At 26.0% G+C, this 24,400-nt stretch overlaps 1 protein-coding gene across 5 annotated transcripts; it reads left to right on the forward strand.

Annotated features, from left to right (window-relative positions):
- The first annotated feature begins 317 nt into the window (after positions 1-317).
- Positions 318-24,400, forward strand: LOC107442905 (uncharacterized). 5 transcript variants are annotated; one of them, XM_016056584.3, is made up of 12 exons: positions 318-556; positions 2,196-2,376; positions 4,475-4,612; positions 5,500-5,643; positions 7,567-7,664; positions 10,072-10,213; positions 12,898-12,962; positions 14,594-14,628; positions 16,146-16,190; positions 17,130-17,240; positions 19,133-19,265; positions 20,332-24,400. In XM_016056584.3, the coding sequence occupies exons 2-12, from the start codon at positions 2,249-2,251 to the stop codon at positions 20,586-20,588; spliced, it is 1,296 nt and encodes a 431-aa protein (XP_015912070.2). In that variant the 5' UTR covers positions 318-556; positions 2,196-2,248; the 3' UTR covers positions 20,589-24,400. The 5 variants fall into 5 exon arrangements, with proteins under 5 accessions (XP_015912070.2, XP_015912072.2, XP_015912071.2 ...); XM_016056586.3 differs by lacking the exon at positions 318-556 and adding an exon at positions 596-741; XM_016056585.3 differs by lacking the exon at positions 318-556 and adding an exon at positions 974-1,119.

A 24,400-nucleotide genomic window follows, 5' to 3' on the forward strand; every position in this document is an offset into this window, starting at 1 on the left:
ATATCAACATTTATGCAATCGTTTCAAAATTAATTAGTTAAAAAAACAAATGCAATAAATATGTAGGATTAACATAATAATAATTTTTACTTACGGCAACAGATTTGATATCCATTACATGCTGTAAAAGTTTAGCACGTGTAATAAATAAGCCACAATAAATATTCATACGAACACTGGCAATGTGGCAATTTTACAGATAGAAAAAGTCGCCACGATAATGGAAAAAGGTAACCCATTTTTCGTTGCCACCGGAGGAATCAGACCTTCATTTCCTCTTGCGAGCTCCTTATATCTATGAAACTCGTGTGAATGTTCTTCGGTGACGTCATGTATCACAACGTTCATTCTTCACTGCAGTTGAAGTTTATGAATCTTCAATGAGATGTTTATAAACAGTAATGTGCGCGCGCAGTGCATTCTGCGCTATTGTTAAATCGTAGCTATCAGTATAGATTTTAATTAATAATCCTTTACTAATTGCTGCAGTTTTACGAATTATAAGCTTACTGATGTAGTTTTTAATTATAGCCAAGTCTATTACCTATCATCAATGGTAAGAAAATTGGTTTACGAGCATTTGAAGGCGTATTTTGTTATGTTTACACTATTTTCTTTTTAGATTTCAGTGCGTATTAATTATTTTCCTTTGCATTATCTTCTAATCTTGTACAAGAAAAAATTGAAAAAAATTTCTTTTGATGTATCTTGAAACTTATGATTCATTACCAGTCATCAATGGTAAGAAAATTAGTTTATGAGCAATTGAAGGCGTATTTTGTTATGTTTTTACTATTTTCCTTTTTAGATTTCAGTGTGTATTAATTAATTTATTTGCCTTATCTTTTACTCTTCATTAAAAATATGTTTAAAAATTTCATTTATTTATATTTTTTTTGGTATGATTTGGAACTTATGATTCATCCACTTATTTTTTGCCTTTGTTGACTTAAAAGTTGGTTTTCTAGATAAGATAATGGTCTTTTGTAATAGAAATGTTTTTGATGCCTGAAAATTGAACAATACATGGTGGACAAAATTTTGTTGTTTGGTGTGATGCAAATATTAAAACTTCTTTTTCTTAAATGATTAATTTTTTAGCTAATTCTATGTTTGAAGGTTGATTTTGTTTCTTTGACTTGTATTATTTTTTTTCCCTACAAAAATATATTTTCAAGTCTTTACAAATAAGTGTTTTTTTTACCATAAAATTCCTTTTTTCAACCTTATTAACATTTAAATATTTAATACATCAAATATATATATCATATGATACATAATAATAAAAATATACATCAAATGCTGTCAAATAAATTTTTTCTATCCATATCATATTCATGCTGCTCTTTTGCAAATAACTTATTATTTAATAAACTTAGGAGTGCCCAACTTACAGTTTTCTGCAGCCTTTGAATGACTATGCAACTAAACATTGGTAAAACTTGTTAATATAAAATAGTAAATATTTTTTACACTTAAATAAAATGACAAATTCTGAAATTTTAAAATTTAAATTCCAAAGTGAAGAATTACTAATTCAAGGCAACAAAGGATTACATTTTGATTTATCTAAAGAAAGTTTTCCTCAATCAAACCATGTTATTTTAAGGATTTATTTAAATGTTAAGATGTAAGTAATTTATATTTTTTAAAATAAAGGTAAAATTATTTTTTCTTTTGAAAAAGTTAAAAACCTATAATAATTTAACTAAGCATGCAGTACTTACAAATGATTTTAAATGTATAAGTATTATGTATATACTTAGTCCTTTAATATTAAAGCTAAATTTACATTGTTCTTATTTCAGTAAGCAATAATTAATTATAGTTTGATATAAAAATAAGAAATGAATTCATTGTAAACCACCAATACTTATATTTTTACAGATATTTATTATTCACAGTACAGCGTATATTTTTTGATTGGCCCAACTCCGAAAAAGATTTTGCGCTTTTAAACTAATTTGTTATCTTACTTTATATCTAAAATATTTTTTGCCTATTTAACAATTTTGTTTTTCTTAACATTATGTAATTTTGTTATATTCCCGGTATAATGATGTCTTTAATTTATTTTGTTAAAGAAAAATAGCATTTTAAAAAAATGCAGTGCAATAATTCCTTAATTTGACGTAACATTTTAAATCAAATTTTATTGAAAAGTATATTTAATGTTCTCTTCAATTATTTTAAAGGTTAATGATAAAGCTACCTTAACAGCTTCTTGGTCTCTTAAGAAATGTAATAAATGGCTATAAAGAATTTTTGGGACAGTTTATTTCCACATCCTCCACCAAATGTTTCCTTTGAAAATGGATCAATTGACGTTGCACTTAAAAACTGTTTTGGCAACTACGACACAACAGCTTGTGTCAGGTAAGTTTTTTTTAAAAAAGTTTTTTATTTTCTTTTTGTCTAAGATGAAGATGGTGAATTTATGTGGAAGTCATTATTTTAAATTGAACCCCTGAGTGGTATTAGTTTCAAGCAAGTTTGTCTGTCACATGGAATCATCTAATATAATCAATCATGAAAAAAATTAATAAATCATTAAGATTCAACGGCCTTATTCCAGTTAGGTTAAACTGCTACAATTATATTACATGCTAGCTTTTAAAAATGTTATTCCTACTAATTATTTAATAGTGCCAAAGTGGTTTGATTTCTTTTACAGAAATAAGCTTTAATGCAGTGTTTTCACTACAGCGCGAGAACGCGAGAATCTCGCATATTTTTTTATATTCTCGCATTAAAAAATGATAACCGCGAGAAATTCGCGCATTCTACAAGCCTATTTCAAAATTCGCGAATTTCTCGCATTTTGAAAAAAAATTCTCATTTGCGCCATTTAGAATAAAATCCGTTTCACTTTTCTTCCTGGATCTTTTATTATTTTCAAAATCTGCCCCATTATCTAGCTTCCCTATTTACCAGTATTGTTCAGAACCTTTAAGAACAACAGAACACCATCCTTCCGAACCACGGAACCTCTTTCAGAACGCATTTCTCTGCAACCACGTGTTTACCGTAGGTAAGGTTTCTTCATGTAAGACGTTCAAATTTTTTGCTCGTTAATGTAAGATGGACAAATACCTTGTAAAGCCAATATCTTCTACTCCGAAACGGACAAATGAAAATGAAACAAATGTGGGTAGAAACGATCAAAACGAAACAAATACGCATTTGAGCAACCTAATGAGAATAGCTGATGAAAAAGTAGATGTAGAACATTTTCCATATGATGATGCAGCAAAAATATTCAATGCTTTAAAAATTAGAAGATGTTAAAAATGCATTATAATTAAAGAAATGATTTTTTTTTTCAAGTCTCTTTGTGTTTTTTTTTTTTTTTTTAATTTTTGAAATCTCACTTAACTTTTTGAAATCTCACCCTGTTTCTGAGAAAGGGTGAGAAATTCTCACCCATTTTTTTTCTGAGATGAAAACACTGTAATGTTACAAAAATTATTCTGTTCAGTGGTTTCAAATTACAAATTGTGTGAGATAGTATTAATATTATTATATTTCTGACATTTTTTCCTAAACTAGTCCTATTGCTTTGCTGATCTTTATGCCTGGACAGTCTAAACATTTTCCATGTCTTTAGATTGTTAATTTTTTGCATTTCTTGTGAATTTAGGTGACTTTGAGCTTTGGAGATATTTTGCCAATTTCCAATCTTGTATTGCCTTAAAAAATATTTAGCCTAAGGTTAAAGTTGATATTTATTTTGACAGATTCCACCATACGAAATCTTATCTTTTATTAATAGTTTTTGATAAAAAATTATGAAATTTTTATGAAGTTATCGCATTTTTTACCCTTAAGTTTCCTTTTGTTTATTTTATGGATCTATGATTTTCACCATTTATCAAAAAACAATTCTAAATATTTTTATTCATTTGTTTCTTTTTTAAAAATTAATTTACAATATATTAGTAGCTACATATTTATTAACTATTATAAAAATATTACATCGAAGGGCTTAAAATAATTTTAAAAATTTCTATACTCATTGTTTTCTTCTTTTCTTATACTTTCTGTACTTATTGTTTTCCTCTTTATCAATCACTATTCTTAGGAATACCAATAGGAAAATAAAATGTAATTATCCCAATTTAAAAATGTAGGGCTATGTAGTTGGCTTATTTATTTGTTTTGATGTAGCAAATTAGCACATTACAAAAGTTACACGTCAGTTAAGTATTATCAGGAGATTATATTAGTTTTTTTAATAAAAAAATAATGATGTTTTTTTTGTTATTACTAAGAGTTTTTTTCTAAACTGAAACACCAATGCTGAATTTTCTTTATTTTTAACTGTTTTCAATAATAAAAACGATAATATGAATGACTTGGAAGTATGTTTTTAAACTCATTATTCATTTATTTAAATATCGAACTATTAATTATCCTGATTGTCATTTTATAGTATAAAATTATTTTATTAATTAATGTATTTTTGTTTCTGCAGGAATTCCTTGCTGACTTCCATTGGATTGATGTTGGGTTTCTTTTGTATTCTACGTATAACAAAACTACACATTCTTCGACACCCGCAAATTCATCAATTTCTAGTGTTTTACCTAGCTAGCTTAGAAATAATATGTTTGTAAGTCTGGTAGTAAGGATGTTCTTTTTCAGGCCTTATCCCATTAAACACTATATTGTAAACACTGCATAAAAGACTCAAAAATATTCTTTTTCAATTAATTCTGAAATGATTTAAAAACTAATCATGCAGAAGTGGTATTAGGTTCTGCTCCTGTCTTTAATTTCTTATACGCTGGTTCCGTTGAAGTTGGCCAATGTTTGATGACTTTGGTTTTAAGAAATCTGAGGTTATTTTTCAAACTCATCTTAAATTTTAAGAAATATCCAATGTAAATTGAGAAAAAGTGACTAGTGATGACACTTGATTGGTAATTACGAACTTTTTTTTCAGTATAGAATGAGCAAAGAACTTTAGATTCATCATAAACCCGGCTCTCTTGTTTTTTTTTTTTGTTTTTTTATTTCCTTCCACAGGGAGGCTAGTAATTCACCTGATATATATATTTCCACTGCCACATGCTAAAGTTTCGCCCTAGTAGGTTACTGTTATAATTAAAATCAGCATCATAATCAATTCAGCTCAAATGATAGTGATTGTCAATTACCCATAAGTGAGAGATGGTTTTTCAGTGCAATGCATAAATAAATAAAAGTTATCATTGTTTTTCTATATCCCCAGCCAAGACTGCTAGAAAAGCACTCGTTTGTGAGAAACGCATATAAAAGAGAGTGATCACTGTATATATATATTTTTTTATCTCATAGTTTTTCTTTGTTATGTAAGATTTTTAGTTTGTTTTCACTTTTATTTATTTATTTTTTAAATTTTAAGTGCCTAAAGAAGTTGGTCATGAGTTATAGAAATAGTTTTTAGAAACTTATCAATTCAACCATTTATCCTTATTAAACCATTGTCATGTAAAGTCATAATTTTCTGTCTTTTAGAATTGTAAAATGGATGGTTTTGGAGAGTTGGTACCAACTGGAATTAGCTGCATCCTTTTTAAAGATGGTTCAATTTATCATTTTATGTCATTTTCATTGGTCTCTTGCTTTACGAATTCTTCATCACCAAAGCCTGGTTAATCGGTAAAAATGTTTTCCTTTTTTATTATTATATAAAATAAAAAAAATTCTTGAAAACACTCATATTTGAAACTAGTTAACTTTTATTTCATTATTTTTAACTTCATTTTAATTTCTGGTTTGGTGTAATAAAATTTTTTTTTTTTGCTTCTATTTGCTGATATTCTATATTGCTTCTTAACCATCAAGGTTTACTGTCCTATGTTCTTTAAACAAAAATATAAAGCATTGTTCGACCAGTTTACCTTGATTGCATAATATATTTTTTTTAATTGTAATATGTAAATGAATAGAAAGAGGACAATGCAACTTTACCTATTCACACCTGTAGTCCTAAACTGCCATGCAAAGTCAACAATAAGAACAGTTGCAGGTGTTGTATTTTTAATACTTTATTTCGAAATAAGTTTCAAGTACCTATTTTTAAACCTTTTAGGGGAAATATATCAGTATTAAAAAGCCTGTACCCTTCTGGAACTGGCATGATGTTCCTTGTGGAGCTTAGCATTCTTCCATTTCTCTCTTGCAACAAAAGCAATGCTCATTTCCAGTTGAAATTAACCAAATTTAGCTTAACCTCGTGTACTAACAATGTTGATTTTTGCTGACTGATATGTTCTCCATGTGCTGTATCTCATAAAATGGAGAAAGAAAAACTTTTTTTTTTTTTGGTCTGTTCTGTCATAAGAAGATCATGCTCAATCTTGAGTTATTCCATTTTTATCTAGCCATCACTGCACCCACTACTCCACTGTTTGATTTTATACAAAGGCTATTTGTAAAGAATTTTTGATGCTGATTTAAAAAAATATGAATAATATTTCAATTATTAAAAGGATAAGAACATTATAATCTTTTATGTACTTACCAAATGACAATCTTTTGACCGTTTTTAGTCACATCCAATTTATTAATGGCTGTAACTCATCTTAAATTTATTTTAAGTAAGTCTCTTGAGAAAAATCACTTTATTCAATTGCTTTGCAGTGAAAGCGATTGCTCTAAAGTTGAAGTAGTGGTACCCACTATCGGACATGTAGCCACTTATTTATGACAAGTACATTAAATACCTTGAGCAGGGTTGCCACAGGTGACTAAAATACAACTATGGCAAATTTTTTTGCCTGAAAAAGACTAAAAAAGCAACTATTTTACAGGAAAAGGAGACTTTTTTGTGCTCCTAACGATGTTTTTTCTTCTTTTTTAAAGCATAAATTGGGCGGAAAATCTGCACCCCACAAGATAGTTTTAGAACACACTGAACTTTTTTTTTCTTAAAAAATTTTGAATTGCAAATTTAGTCTTCACTTTTTAATTCATTTGATCTGCACAGATTCCATTGTAAGTCTATTTCATTTCTCGATCGCCTTTTCAATGATTATTGCTATGAAATTCCGCATGATTTAAAGAAAGAAAAAAAAAAGTTAATTTAATACAATATTACGATGCGTGAATTTCGAAATTTAAGTAATCACTTTTCATATAAATATTAACGTTAATATGAAAATCATCATATTTGCTACCAACTTGACTGAATGGGTCATGGTATATGACAATTAAGTCATTAATAAAATTTTAGTCATATTTTTGATGAGTTTTTGTTCTTATTTAGGCAACTATTTTCCTAGTTTTTGGCTACTATTTTCATGCTTTAGGCTACTAAAAGCAACTATTTTGTTCATTTTTTTCTGTGGCAACCCTGCTTGAGCTATATTATGATGATGAAATATTTACTATTGCAGACCAGCCTGATTCTGAAGTTTTGACTACATTAAGTCAGGCTTTACTCCTATGGAATCCTAGGGTTCATCCTTTAGTCCTAAGGACTCATAATTTAAATATTATGGGAAACTTATCTTAAAATCTAAATATTTTTTTTATTTCTTAAGTTTGGCACTTGCATAATAATTTTTCTTGCCTTTTTAGGGTAATTATGCCATTGTTAACAGGATTTTTATGTTTCTACTCCTGCTTTACAGTATTGGGATTAATGACTCATTTTTCAACTTGGGATGAATGTCTAGGTATGATTTGCTATTTGTTCATTTATTATTATTACTTACCTAATCATTCACAATAACTGTCAAGTGATTTAATTACCAAGTTTTCTCTTCTCACATCATAATTAGTTCCTTTTATTGTCTATTTATGACTTGAGCTAATCTCCAAAATATCATGCTTTTTTAAATTAATTAAATTGATATAATATTCTAAAGGAAGAAAACAGTTTAAAGGTAAAAAAACAGAAAGCTATTTTGGTTAATGTTTAGTGCTCTCAATATTAAATTGTCTAATTTGAATGAACTGAAGCATTTTTACATTTCATTTCATTTATAATTGGTAAAATAGGTGTGCTAAAGTAATCAGTGTTATCATATTTATTTTTCTTTCTAAAATAAAAAATAAATATGTAAAGATATAATTGGAGTATGTTTAATTTACAATTTTTTTCATTGTGAAGGAATGAAAACTCCTGTCAAATATGAATTAAAATACAGCTTATTTGAAGTGATATCAAAAAAGACATCTGCACGGTTTTGACAATATATAATGTATTTTGGTTAAACAATATGCTTTTGCTTACATTTGTTGGGGGAAAAAACCATTTGTTTGGCGCAGCATGTCCTTTTTTGGACCTTGTTCCATTAAATCCCACATTCAATTCAATTCAAATAAATCATATTAATTTATTACAAGTGCTGACTGCATTGATTTATAAAAACTCAATGGTGAAGATTGAAGCTAAGTTATTTAGCTCACATAATATGTGAGTCTATATTATAGACTTGAAATTTTAAATGTTCGGTTAGTTAGCCAGTCGCTGGTTGATTCTAATAGCTTAGTTGTCACTTTTTCTTGAAACTTAATGAGTTATTGACTAATACTAATTGGCTCTTTTCCTTTAGTAACTACTTTTTGCAAACTTAATTATTATTTTTTTTTTGCTTGGATTAAACTATATTTTTATTAAAAAATTATGTTATGAAAAATTTATGGCTAAAAAAAGCTAATTTAATGATAAAAATTATGTAAATATATGAAAAAATTTAATTAAGCATACTGACTTCAAAGAACATCAAAAATATTTGGAGAGGCAAAATACATTTAATGTATATGTTACAACTTTGAAATAAGTGAATTGTTAAAGTACTTTCCTTCCATATGAGTCTTTTCACCACAAATTGATGGATGCTAAAAGATCAAAATTTTGAATATAAGGGGCTATAGTCAGAAGCATTTTGATAACATTCCTTCAATACTTATCCTTGAAAGTGTCACTATTCACTTTCTAAAGTAGTTTTTGAATGTAAATTTCTTAAGTTCCTTACACCTCCACGATCTACAAATTTTAAGTTTTAAATTATGTTAGTTGTGTCCAAGATATTTATATTATTCTTTTCCAAAGATTATGATAGCAAGTACTTCTGAAATATCAGCACATGCACATAGCATGTATACAATATTGTATGTTGAGAAGTCTTTCAAAATGCTTCTTTCTGTACCTGTTATTTTTTCCTAATACTTTCCAGTTGTATGGGGGTAAATGTCACAACGATGTTGGATAATCTCAGGATAGATTCTTATTGAATGATACTGTTTTTTTTTATAGAATCCACACATTTTGTTTCCCAGTATGCTTTAAAAGATAATGGCTTCACATTTAAATACATTCTCATTAATTTTGTACCACTACTACAGAATGCACCAATCAATTCCATAACTAATCTAATTAAATATGTTTTCCCAGTTTTTTTTTTTTTTCTTTTCAAAATTCTGTCTATATCATTATATCTTCCTACATTTAATGCTATGGTGTCAACAGGCTATTTTACCAACTTTTTTCCTGGTCAGTGAAGTTGGCACAATTCATCTAATTTCTTATTGCAGGAGATAAATCACTAGCATCTGTATTTTCTAGTTTAATTAATCCCCGAAAAAAGTATTTATTTCTTTTGTGTCGTCCTGGTCGCAAAAAAAAAAATTACAAAAATAGCAACAATCGATATATTTATAAAATTAGCTATGTTAATATCTTCAACAATTTTATTTTTAAAGGAAAGAGCAATATACTTTAACAGCATTAAAAATCAAATTCAGTTTTTGTATGAATCACCTAAATCTGCATTCAGATGCAAATTCATTGGTGGATCTTTTATTTATGAAATCTTCTAATTTTTGATAATTAAAATTGATATTCGATCTTAAAAAAATGTTCATCATTGGAAAGGAAAATACCCAAATAGGTATAAAAGAATACGAAAAAGATAATCAGAAAAATCACAAATTCATTCTTTAATCTCATACATTAATTTATTTTCACTTAGAAAAGAAAAGAAAAACATGGAGCTAATATTTTCCAGTTTGGCTATTTGAGCTTTGTTTGAGTGAACTTTTATTTTATTAAAAATTTATTAACATTTCTTTTTATAGCTCCTCATTGGATACTTTTATCTTTTTTGGAGTTTTTGGGCATTCAGCTATATGTTGTGGCTGGTATAAATATCACTAAGAAAATAAATTCTGTTTCTGCTATGGATTCCTTCAAGTGGGAGCAGAAAAGAGATCTGTGGAGGTAATTCAGTTTTTCTTTTCATTCATGCATAATTCATAAGATTTTGCTAAATGGAAATTGAAAGTAATCCCCATAAATAGTGGTTATAAATTGCTTTAAATGCAAATTGCTGAAAACATGAAACTGGTAATGTTTAATTTCTCTCTCTCCCTGAATTAATAACTCCTGAAAGTGTTATTTTAACAAGGCTTCCCTGAATTAAAATTCTACAGAAAAGAAAAATCAGGGTTCATATTCAAATGAAACTGTTCTCCCTAACTTTTCCAGTTAGGATTATGTAAAATTCCAAAAAAAAAAATTTTTTTTTAAATTTTATAATTTAGTATATTTAACCAAGGGAATATGTTAATTATATTTTAAGTACTTTGAAATAGTATTAACAATCTATCTAAAATATAAAATGAGAAGTAACTGGTGCAATTTATCAGGGTGTTGAATGATTTAAATGGAATCTTTAGAAGAATTGTAAGAGATGTGCTAAACAAATAACATTATGACCCACTAGACTTCAGCTTTTAAGACACTCTTTCTAAAAGAAATTTTCTAAAGTGTTAGCAATATGTCTTGTAATATACACCTGTCTTTTTTTTCAAAAAAATTTTAGAGACTTTATCAGCAACTATAATCATCAGATTTTTTCTGAAATTTTTTTTCTATATGTAAAGAATATTATGAAACTTTTTTTTAAAAATGTTTTTCCCAGACATTTTCTAAAGACCCATTTTTAGCTGGTGATTCCCATTACGTAGGAGTTCTGTAAATGTATGGTATTTCAGCTTGAATTTTAAAAAACCGGTAAAATATGTAGATTTCCAAAACTAACTACTATATGAATAGTCTTAAGTGTTCTATAATTCTGAATATGATTGTGTCAGACATAAATGCGTGTAGCCCAGTAAAATTGGTACCTGGTACCAAGTAGTGAAACTCTTGCCAGGTCTGGGTAAGGAATATCTGGTCGGGTACCCGGTACATATCTAGTTAAAACTGCACATTACACTTGTGGAACACTTTATTCCAATAAAAAAGATAAAAGATTTTTTAATTATTTTAATATTATTTTATATAAGATTATTTCAAATGACAAGCATTTTATTATTACTAAGAACGAAGACATTATTAAATATTTGAATTACAATAACATTAATACAGTTCTTGCATGTGATTTTGAAAATCTTTTTACAAGTATACCACACAATAGTTTAAGGACTATTTGTTTGGAAATTTTTGATACTTATTTGAATAATGAGGACATTAATAAGAAAGATTCGATAAACTTGTGTAATATAAAAAATTTTGAAAATTACTTTCTTAGTGGTATATGCTTTTACAAATTCAAGGTATCTGAATGGGGAATTGTTATTCAAATGCATTTGCTAATATTTTCTTACATTTTTATGAACAAAACTTTTTACAACATAATTTATTAATTGGGTTTAGATTTATTGATGATTTAATTAAAGATATTTATCCTAAAAAGCTAAATTTAATAAAGACTATTCAAATGAAAATTGTGCTTATTTTTTAGATCTTGATATCAAACTTCATAACCAAAAAATTTTCATCGGATTAAATGATAAAAGAAGAGATTTTAAGTTTAATGTTATTAGTTTAACACATTTTAATTCCAACCTTTACTTTAAGATTTTTAAGAATATTTTGATTGGTCAAATTATTAGATTTAAATTTATTTGTAATAATAGAACTGATTTTCTTTCGGCTATCAGGAATTTCGAATGTTTTTCTTTTTAAAGATTTTCTAAAAGGGGTCAGCACTTGATTTATTTCTAAAGTTTTCTTAATGATTTAGCAATTTATATTTTATTTTGATTTGGTTAATCTAACTGTAACTTTATCTTTATTTATTTTTTCTTATATGTGGGCATATCATTATTAAGTATTACTCTGTGTACTTTTAAAGTGTGATTGTTTGTCATTAATTTTTCTTTGCGTTTACATTTAAATTTTTCTAATTGCTTTTTCTTACTTATTTATCCGTTATGGGGCCTCGAACACTATCGGTTTTTAGTTTTACCACTGACAACATAAAGGCTCCAGTGTGTTAGGAGGCAGTGTGTCCTCTGATGAAGTGTTGTCCTGCTAACACACAAATCTTAAATTTTTGTGGTTTTCTGCTATTGTATCTCTGACTTACTAAATTAAATTTTAAGTTGGTAATTTTGATGATTTTTTTTCTAATTTCTTAACCTGTTTTTCTTTTCTTCTATAAACTTAGCTTATTACACCAGTTGTGTTGTTTTTTGAACTTAGTGTATATAATGTTAAGTAAAACTTATTGGCTTCATTTTCTACTTCTGTGCTACATAACAGACTGACACTTTGAATATATTAGTGGTATAAAGTTGCATTATAATATGCAACCCTGAGAAACTAAATGATAACATTTTAATTTCTTTACAATGCTCTTACAATTTAATTAACTTGAATGAAATGAAACCTAAGTTTTTGTGACTCTGCAATATTAAAGTTATCTTATGCTCTATTTATTACTGCGAAAAAAAAGCTATGTGTCTATAGCACTAGGCTGAAATATTGCTACAAATTGTTATCATTAGTTAAATTTAAATGACAAATTTCAAAATTATACATCTTATAGCACCTTTGTTTTTCTGACAGTGCATATAAATCATGTATATATATTCTATTTTATATTATGATTTCAGTGTGATACTGACATATGAAGTTTCATCAGTAGTGACAGTAGTATATTATTCTACTCTCCAAGGATGTAAGTATATTTTAAGATTTGTTCTTATACTTGATCTAACATTAATGATTCTTGTTATGTGTTTCAAAGAAGTTACAAAAAAATAAAATATTTATATAAACTAGAAATGACAAGTTTATTCCTCAGTAGTAGGAACTATCCTAAGAAAAATATCCAACCCAAGTTAATAGATGCTTATTTTTAAAAGAAATATTAAAGCAATTTTTTTAGCATTTTATAATTGCATTCTAGTGTTAATATCCAATTATTTAATGCATTATTTTTTATATAAGCAAAAACTAAAATGCAACAATTGAATAGAAAAATGTGATAAATTCCTTAAGAAATTAAAATAACCATTAAGAGATTGCTGTAATGAAAATTTGTTTTCAAAATGTGTGGCACATGAAATATGACAGGATTAATTTCCTTCTCCATGACACCTGCTAATTCTGTCATAATTTGTTTACAACTTTATATTTTCAAAAAATATTCATAACTGAAACTTCATAGTACAATTTTCTCATTTATCTATCTTGTATTATTTTTCTATCTAAAGTCATTTTATTTTATACCTTAATTTGCCATGCAGAGTGTTTCCTTCAGTAAATCATTCTCTTAAAATATAATATAATTTTATAAATACTATTAATAAATTATCTAGTAATTAAACTATATATCACATATAGTATTCACATTTACAAGTAGCATATTAATTTTCATAATAAATATCTATTCAGAAGAACTCTTAGAAAAAATCTTTTAAGAGATAACTTTATCATTTTGTCTATGTCTTAATCGATATTTTCTTTATATAAGGATAAAAATAAATCTACAGATTTTTCTTCATAAATTAATGAATTTTCATTATAATTGATAAATTGGTAATCACCTTTAAGGCTTTTTTAAAATTAGAAATTATGCATATGTAATTATATTGCTTTACAGTAAACAATTGTATCAAAAGTTATAATTTCATTAATTTTTTCCCCGTTCTCTTGCGCACTGTATTTGTGTCATTCAGTTTGCTGTAAGAATTACGCTTCTTCTGGAAGACTTTAACACAAATTAACACGGTGTTTGTTAAAGACTACCCTAAATATTTTTGGGTTGAAATAAGGTTTTTAATTCAATTTAACCTTTAACATGCCTATGCCGTCATTTAAGTGGTACGGCTCTGTTATTTATTGGGTCTAATGCCTTGCATATGATGATTAAAGTTATTTTATTATATTTATCACATTTACTGTTGTCATATTTGCTATTGATTCTATTATAATTAATCATTATTATTACCCTTTTCAATTAATCATTACAATTAATTGTTATAATTATACCTGGCGGAAAGGAAACTTCAAATACTTCCAGACCGTTAAGGATTAATAAATAATAGTTTAATTTTTAAGCATATTACCAGTCTGAGTTATTTTTTTCTTTAACCTAATATATTGCATGCTTTAAGTTTCCTGAAGTCACTATGCTCATATCATGGAACAAATAATGTAAGTTTATATATATTTATGAAATTATTTTATATTATGTGTCTATGCAACTCTTAATAATAATTTTGGAAATCTTATTTTGTTGTAAAGCAGTTGAGTATATTTTTAATAAATTTGCTTAAAGTTATTCTCATATTTTTCTTTTTATAGTGGGAGATCTTGAAATTGGGTGTAGTGGTATATTTGTGAGTACCTCCTTTTTTTTAAAGTTTTTTTTATAAGTTAAAAATAAATCTTTATTGAATGGTTTTTATCTATAAGTAAACTTCTTTTGACTTTATTATTGTGTTAACACTCACTAAGATAGTTTTGCGTAACCAAGTAATTTTAAAGAAATTTTTGTAAAATATGTTTAAAATAAACATAATTAAATATAGATTTGACTCATATCAAACTGAATTTAGGCAAGTCCAAAATTAAATTATATATTTTTTGATAAGAGTGCATTTCTTCAGTAGATTTGACTATATTTAAATGAACATGCCTTATCAAATTATATTAAGCAATTCAATTATGGGTGTATAAACCAAAAGCTCTCAATCATTTCCATGTTGTCTAATTTGAAAAGAATTCTACGATTTCAAAGCACTTAAGTCCTCATATCAGTGGTATATTATATATATAATATAAATATTTATTGAACTAACAAAAAAAAAAGAGAGAATGAATTGTAAAAGTCATCATAAAAGTGAAGCAAAACAAAAAAAAAGTTTTAATAACAAAATCTTTTAAAACAAATTAATTTTAGCATTTAAAATTAAATGTCTTAGTTTATTTTACTGTCTAGGATTTACCTAGGTATTTTTAAAGGTGTCTTTGAGATAAAAATTTCTGCAAATTTGTGAAAATTATAAAGTAAATGTACAATTAATTTTACATAAACATATTAAAAAATTTTTGAAAATGGAATGATTATGTTAATTTTTTTTAAACATTAAAAACAAATTAAGATTTAGTTTGGTATAATTAACAATTTTGCTATTTAATTAAATAAAGTTCATATTTGAAATTATATTTTATTATATAAGTAATTTTTGTTATGAAAAGAACTAATTGTCGACTAGTTTAGCAGAAGAAAAAAAATTATTTAAATTGAATCAACTGATTTCTAGTAATCATACTTTTTTGAAACATGTATGAAGACAAGTGCTTCTTAATGATTATGATACTTTGCCTATTTTGAATGGAGAGTGATTTTTTTTTAATTCTTTTTTAATATATAGGTTTTAACTCTTTGAGTGTTAATCCAGGCTCTTCTTAACTTTAAGCTGGGATTAAAAGTTGTTTTTTACATACATATTAATCAGATGTTTATTTCCCATCTTCCATTATATAAATATTTAAACTTAAGCTATTCTGGCTTAAAGTTTTAGTTATTATTATTTTAGTTTAGTTAAAAAAAAATGTTTTTATTATTATTACTTTTATTTAGAAAAGTAATGTTTGTAAAAATTTTAATATAAATTAATTTTTTATAATTTTTGTTAAAGTTATTAAATTTAAATCTTATTTTTTTATACAAGAACTTCATTTATATTATCACATCTTAACTAATATCTTTTCACAGATTAGTTATTGTTACAGAATCTAATGATTAATTTTAATTGTATTTGGTAATCCACTCATTTCAATTCATGTATGAACACTTCTGTAAAAATGTTTCATTTTCAAAAAATTGAGTGATGGATCTGTTTATTCTTAGGCTCATGCTCAAAATATATATTCACCTGTTTATGCAGTTGTAATGGTAAGTAATCCATTTTTTCTCAAAATGTGCATTTTAACATCTAGCCATTTAAATTTAAAGGGTGTGTAGCATCTGTAATACATAATGTATAACCATGTATAAAGTTTTGAACCTGTAGCATCAATATTTTCCTTTTCAATTTCCTGTCAACTTTACCACCATTTTTGAACTTTTGCAATAATAATGTTTTTTTTTTTTAAGTAACCTTGATTCATATTTAATTAAGTCCAGTTAAGCACCAGCAAATTTTTAGGTGCTAAGGGTACTGGGTAAGTAAAAAGTAAAAAAAAATAATTGTTATTTTAAATAGCTGAACATTTTCACAAAAGTCTATTAGCTACTTATTTTGTCTAATTTAAATCAAAAGAAATTGTATGTAAGGATTTATGTATGTTGAAAACAGTGAAATATTCTCAAAAGGCTTCAAAATTTTCTGTGACTAGAACTGAAACTATTCTTATTTGAATTAAACAGTGGAAAAATGTAACAAAATGCAGTGATCTTTTTTTTTTATTTATTTTTTTTTTACCTGCTAATAATTTGATCAGAGTTGCTCAAAGCATATTCTAATATCAGATTACGAAACTAGCTAAAATCCAATCTTTAGTTTTTGCTTTTAAATCTCTAGTTTATGACATATTGCATTTAGGACTAAAATAGTATTTTTAGTTTCTTGGTGTTTTTTTCATATTCATAATTAAGGAATTTTTTCTCTCCTATCCAAGGAGAAATATCATATAAATTTTAGTTAAGGATAGTTATATTTAGTTGACGAAATAAAATGTTTTTTTTTTTCTCTTTTAAATGCTTTTTAAATTTTTATTATTTATTTTTGCTTAAGCTGTGTATATATAATTGATAAATTTTATTAAAATTTTGAATTATTATTATTTATCCTCTAATCTCATGGAATTGATTTTAGTATTAAATTGTCTTTAGGTTCTAATATATCTTGGACCTATTTGGATAATGTTGTTTGTATTTTATCCAACCAGAGGTGGTTTATCAAGTGAACATCAAAGACTTCTCTTATGGGGCTCATGTGATGGTGTAAGAAAATTATTTTCTTAAGATTTTTTATTATTTACTATTATCTCTTTCCTCCCAATTTGTTTTTATATAAATTTGTTTAAGCTAACCAGACAGAAAATTAATCATCATTAAAGAAATTATTTTAAAAAAGCAAAAAAAAAAAAAAAAAAACATATAATGCTGTGTAATATTGACTTTGAAGCAAGTGTCTTGACCTTTTGTTTACAGTTGGTACAATGCTTGAATCAAAATAACAGCATTCTAAGTACTGTAAGCAAAGGATTGATCATCTTAGTTTTTCTCTAATGATTAACATGATCTTGCAAAAAAGTGTTTTGCTATGCAGAAATCGGTAAAAGTATCATGTATGGCATAGCTCTCCCTAGGAATTAAAAAGATCCAGGTGCTTCCTTACAGAAAAAGGCAATTTGAGTTTAGAAAATGCACACATACCACTATTAAAATTTTTCAAAATGTGTCATATTATGTAATAACTGGATTTGATACTCAATTTTTAAAATACCCTTTCATGCTATTTTATGTGTACATTTCATAAAGTAATTTTCACTTAAAACAAAAAATTTGAAGCTTTTTAAAAAATTTTCTCTCTACCTAAATTTTCTTCAAAAAAAATTTACTGATAAACAACTTGAAAGCTTTTTTTTAATAAATATTTTAAACTAAAAGTTATGCAAAAATAAACATTTAAATGTGCACTTTTAAATAAAGGACATTTATATAAAAAACAGTAATTGTAAAATTCAAATCACTAAAAAGCTCATTAATATACCCCTCCCCCTCCTCAAAAAAAAGAAAAGATGTAACAATTTTCATATGAATTTTTACTTATAACTTGACAAAATAAAAATCTTACAAAGTTTAAGGCATAAAATTCAAAATTAAGTTAGAATAATTATCAATAAATAAAAAATAAATCAGAAGTTTACTTTTATTCAAATAGGTGGTTAAGAAAACAACCTTTTCCTGAAGAAAAAAAAACAAACTGTTTTTAAAGGATGGTGGCTCATTTTTACGAAAAGAATACTGTTCCTTTTCTGAACAGTATTCTCTTTGTAAAAATGAGCCACCATCCTTTATAATACTAGATAATCAACCCCAAAGTGTGAAACCAATTTTTCGAAAATGGGACACATTCTGAATTTTTTCAAAGTATATCAAAACATTTGAAAAAATTTGTAAAAAAAAACATAACTTTTGTATTTTAATTTCTTGACACATTAATTGTTGCAATATTTTTATATTCCTCATGTAGATCTAAATTTAAGTTTATTGGTTATTTTTTATTGTCTTGTGCAAGAGCTGAAAAAAGCGAAATCTTGCCGGATACTTGGTTTATGTAAACTATAATTTAAATTAAGGAAAAGTATTCAGTGTCATTAAGAAATTTTAAAAGGTTTTGCATGGAGTTGCATCAAGTAAAATAGATAAAGTAGGAAAATCGCAATTAAAATAAAGTCTCTTGACTGTTAATTTTGAGCAGTGGATTAATGGTAGTGTAACCAAATTTCTCCTGGTTTCTAGATAAATGTTATTAATCAAATATCTAGAAGAAAAAAAATATTTTCAACATCAGCTGAATAGGTTGAACTTTTTTTAGTTCTAATGAAAATATTTATTTCTTGGTTTTGTAACATATTATCCAGTTTTTCTGTAGCTTCTTACTTTAATTCATTTTTTCATTAGACTTCATTAAAACCTCCCTTTTTCTATTATTTATTTCAGGGTACATAAAAATAAATATCTTTCACATCAAAGCTGTTAGAAATTATTGTTTAGTTCAAGATAGTTTTGGAAATTCTAAAAATAAAAAAATATTCAGCATTCTGATTTACAAATATGTTTTAAATTGGCTACTTTTTTAACCCTTTCTGAAATCTACTTTTTTATAGTCTTCAACTTCAACCTTTAGTCCTGTTCCAAGGTTTCAAGATTCCTACAAACAGCTAATCTTGCCTGTTGAAAATGTGCAGAATATTGGTAGTTACGAATATCCTGTATTGAGAAGATCTGCCTCTTCACCAGGTACCCCTGTCTTTAATGCGATACCTTTAATTTTATCAAATTTGTGATATCAGATACTGAACGATTTCTGAAAAATATTCTATAAACATTACCCAATATTTAACTAAGACTTCTGATAAATATAGCAGTACCAGCTCCTTATGCAGCAATTAGTATCAGCAAGAAGTTTCAGCTCTCTGGTTAACCTACTGCATCTTAGCTTCACAAAATATTTAGGTGGTCAGGTATCTAGCTCAGGCATATTCTTAAAACCCACCTCTAAAGTGACAAGTAAAAGTACAATTATGATAATTTATACCAAAAAGGAGTTGAAATAATTTTCGATTGGATCCCTGGTCATGCAAGCATTTGAGGTCATGAAACTGATGATGGAATGGCAAAGTTAACTCATAATTTATGAAACAATCCACTAACTTACAAAAAAAAATCGATAGACTGCATTCCCTATTCTCAGTGGCAAAATAGTTGGAGCAATGAAACAAATAATAAATTACACACCATTAAAAATAGTAAAAAGCCTTACAAGCCTGAACCACTTCCATATTGGACATATTCTAATAACTCACAAACACCTTTGCCTAAACGAACCCCAACCAGAGTATTCCAGTTGTAAGGAACCACTTAATATAAAAAATATTTTAAGCCAGTGTAAAAAATTTAGACTTAAGAGATAACGCCACTTTGGTAGCTTCATTTAGTCATTAATTTTATTATGACATTATGAGTCATTAATTTTATTTAGTCATTATTTTATTATTAATTTTATATGCGAGAATCCTCATTCCAACATTTTCTCTTATCTGAAGGACATATCTGTTGCTGAAATGCATTTAAATTGTTATTTATAAACCTAAAGTGTGATATAAGCAAAACTGGCTCTTGCAACAATAACTCCAAACTAACTAACTGTTACCATTAGAACAGGTTTTAGAGAATATTTCATTAAATTTTGTGCAGCATGTAAAAATGCAAAATAAAAACTTACATTTTTATGTTACATGTATTAACCTGATATTTTTCTTGTGACATCTAGCTATAAGCTGATTTTTTCGATTTTCTTTTACAGCTTTCTTCTCAAAATCGCCCTTGACGCCTATTTATGAAGACACAATTTCTCCATCACGTGTCTCTGTTCCAAACTATGGAACCATGGCAACTTGTTCCTCCCAACCTGAAAATTACAATCCTCCCAGAACAAGATGCAGGCATGACAGTGGCATGCCCACCAAGGATGTAAAGGGAACGAAAATTAAAGTTGTCTCCCTTAATCAGTGTTCAGGCGAAATGGAAGCCGTGCCCCCTTCTCCTGCTGAACGAATTTGAAAGCACAAAAATTGAAAATATCTTTGCTAGATATTGGATTTAAGAAAGCATTGAACTTGAAATCAAATTCGTACATAGAATATTACAGTTAAAAAATAATAAAATTTTAATTTTCACTGATATAAAAATGTCGGATTAAATCAGATAGCATGTTATTATTTTTAAATGTTAATCAGTTTGTAAAATATGATAATAATTGTTTAGTTTTTTAACATTGATAGTATTATATAGTTTACCTTTGTGCTGTAATGCTATTTTTTTTAATCGTGTATTATTCCTTTTAATGAAACAAAAGTAGAAGATTTTAAAATATATGTATGTTTTTACTGAGTTAGAAAAATGCATTCTAAAAGGTATTAGTATTGAACTATTCCTATCTTTCAATTATACCTGCAGTGTATTTTAAGTTTATAATTGTCTAAAAAGTTATGCATAATCCGAATATTTAACTATTTATTGAGCTACTGAACATTTATTGCTTGTTAGTTTTTCTATTTGTGTGATATATAATAGCAAAAATTTTAATTTTTGCTGTTCTCTTAGTAGTTTTATCGTTTTAACAATGTTTTGTGAATATTTTGTTTGTGTACAAAAAATACTTCTAACAGTTTAGTTAGAATTTTCTCTTTAAATTCTAACTTCTTTCTGTTCCCTAAAAAGTCTTATTTCTTTCACTTTGATTGTATAACTTAAAATTTGAGTTTTGTTAGGTTTTGCTTTAATATATATAAATATTTTTTTAATAAGAAAATGTACATTTTATTAAGCAGATAATTTAAAGAATTAACTTGCAAAATACAAAATGTAAATTTTGCTAAAATAAATCTTTTTTTTTTTAATAACCTAATTATATTAGCCATTAAAATATTTTAAGCAACTTATCGAATTCAAATAAAGCCTATATTTTAATGCATCACTAAACTTCAATATTTTTTAACAAAACATGATCAATTTAAAGAGTTTTATTGAATAATTTTTATTGCTAATATGGGAAAAACCTTTTGAATTGCATATTTATTTGATTTAAGACATTAAAATATGTGATTAAAAATAAGCTGGACGCTAAGCTTACTAGTCAAAGAAGTATTTTATAAAGTGATATATTCTACTTTAAATTTTATCTTAGCTATTCACAGGGTATTCAATAGTTAGAGTTTATCTTTTGATAACTTGTTTGTTTTGTGACTCTAACGCATCAGTTTTCTTTTATTGGCACAAAAATGTTTACTATATTAATTTGGATATTGAAACTTTTAGTATTTTTTAATTTTAATTGTAATGATTTAGGTAAATTGTGAATTAAGGGTTAAAATAAAAAGGGGATTTTATGTCTTTAAAGTTCTCAGATCTAAAAAAAAAAAAATATTTTAACGTCTTTTTTTTATTATTTATTCTTGGTATTAAATTCATTTTAGAATAAACTTGGTTGTTTTAATTATTCATTAGAATACTTGCCAAATTTTCAAATTGTCCCTTAATTTTTTATTACATTTTGATCTACTGAAGTTAAAGAAAACTAAAATACTTGCAATTCTTTTATAATCTTGTGATAAGTAAATATATGTTATTTAGAAAAGAGGAAACATGTGTTATTTTCAATGTCGGCTACCTTTTTTGGCTTCAAATTTTCTACTTATATCATTATTTTCTTTCCCACATTGTGTGTGTGTAACAGTGATGATTCTCATTTTTTAGATGGTAGACTTTTATTAGTTATAATATATTTTGTGCATTAAGTTGTTTATGTGCTATATCAATTTATTTTTGAATTTTTTTTCTTATTTATGGTTATTTATGTTGCTGTTATGTGATGTTGTCATTCTTCCATTGTATTACTAATGCTGCAGTAAAATATTTACATATTGTCGAAAAAAAATTGGTATCAGTTAAATCAAGAATTTCCTTTCAGAAATTTTTTTTGATAGATTCTTTCTTTCTCAGAATATCTTACGACAAAAAATAGAGTCAAAGTTTTTAATTAAGCTCAACTTTTACTAGAAACGTTTTGAACCAGTTTTAACTTCGATTTTTTTTTCGATATATAGAAATCATTATCTGTATATATATTCAGAGAATTTTTCATAGTTTCAGAAAGAAATTTTACCTAGTGGTAGCAAGGGTAATATTTTAATAAATTAAACGAATTTTGTTCACTAAAAACAAGTGTAATTTAAACAGATACATATAAAATCATATCAACAAAAGCTTAAGTTTTAATAATTTTTCAAAAATATTTGTTTCAAAAAATTCTGTTTCAGTTCACTACCACTGAAAAAAATATAATTCAAAACTACAGAGAATCCATAGTTGTTGCTGGAATCTCTGTATATTTCAAGTAATACAGCTAGTTTTCAAAAGGAAAGAAGAAACTATGAATATTTTCGAATCTAATGTGCATAATTTCGCAATAATGTATTGTTTGAATTTTTTTCTTTTTTGTACAAGAATAAATGTTGTCATTTAGTTATAGTGTATAAACCAGAGCTGTAGAGTGTGAAAATTTTTACCAAATCCTATGAAAAATTAATATTGTACCTTAAGTAAATGTTAATTTTAAATTATATATTTCTATTTTTTAACTTTCATTGGAGTTAACATTTAAACGCTTTATATTAAAGCACAATAAGTGAAAAAATAAATTTTAAAAGTTGTGTTTGTCATAATATTTAATTGTACAAAATCATCAGATATAAATATCTCACATGCATGCTCATACATAAACATTGTATGACAAAAGATTCTTTAATTGAGATTCATGAACTGAAAACTATGACAGATGATACATTAAATTCATTTGCATATCTTTTTATTAGTTTTGAAATAAAAGATAATCTATGATTTATTTATTTACAAAGATATTTCGAAAGGTTATTTTTTAAAAGTTTAACCAAACATTGGTTTAAAAGTTTTCAAATATGATAAATCAAGTTTGTGACAATTGTCAAAAAAACAAGTATTGTTGACAATTGGTATGAACAATTGTCAAAAAAATTCATTAAAATAGTATTTTTGTTTGAATAATTTTTAATAGATCAAAAACCTCTTCTTTTAACTTATGAAACTTAATTTTAATTGTAACTGGAGTCTAGTTTTTTTTTTTTTTTTTTTTTTTTTTTTTTTTTTTTTTTTTTTTTTTNTTTTTTTTTTTTTTTGATTCTTTCACTCTGCAGTCCTGGTATAACCTAATTATTTTGTGAAGACTGTGTTATATTCATCATTAGTTTCTACGAAAATTTAACTAACCACTTTGTATTTAATCTAAATATCATAAGATAGTTTTTTTTTTTTTTTTTTTTTTTTTTTTTTTTTTTTTTTTTTTTTTTTTTNTTTTTTTTTTTTTTTTTTTTTTTTTGTGCTCCATACAACTGTGAGGACTTACATAAATTGTGAGTTTTAATTTGTTGGGAAGAATACTTATGTGGTGCAAAAATGTTTAAATAAATGTGAGTTGAAAGATCTATCAATTTTTCTTTCACCATGTCTTTCTATTTTCGATACTATTTAAATTGTATGAGTTGTATAATTGCTTATGAAGGGAAATTTTAATGTTCTCTACTTCCTCAAATTCACGAGCTTTATTTTAATACTAAAATAGCTTATTTATATATGTGTGTTACCTACTTAAAAAGGATTTAGTGAAATTTGATCTGACTGTTTATTTCTAATTGTATATATGCCCATGACTTGTGTTATTGTTTATGTTTGTTTTTTAAAACTTTAGATTTTATATTATATTTTTGGCATCTGTATAAATGCTTCTCTTAATAGTGCCTTATGTATATTTTAAAGAAATAAAGAATATTATAATTTCA

The sequence above is a fragment of the Parasteatoda tepidariorum genome, chromosome 10 (genome assembly GCF_043381705.1).
Source record: "Parasteatoda tepidariorum isolate YZ-2023 chromosome 10, CAS_Ptep_4.0, whole genome shotgun sequence".
NCBI lineage: Eukaryota > Metazoa > Arthropoda > Arachnida > Araneae > Theridiidae > Parasteatoda > Parasteatoda tepidariorum.

Coding starts and splice junctions, on each gene's coding strand:
- LOC107442905 (XM_016056584.3), top strand. CDS start 2,249: ATGGCTATAAAGAATTTTTGGGACAGTTTATTTCCACATCCTCCACCA. Junction 16,191..17,129: donor CTGTTTATGCAGTTGTAATG/GTAAGTAATCCA, acceptor AATTGTCTTTAG/GTTCTAATATATCTTGGACC. Junction 19,266..20,331: donor AAGATCTGCCTCTTCACCAG/GTACCCCTGTCT, acceptor TTTCTTTTACAG/CTTTCTTCTCAAAATCGCCC.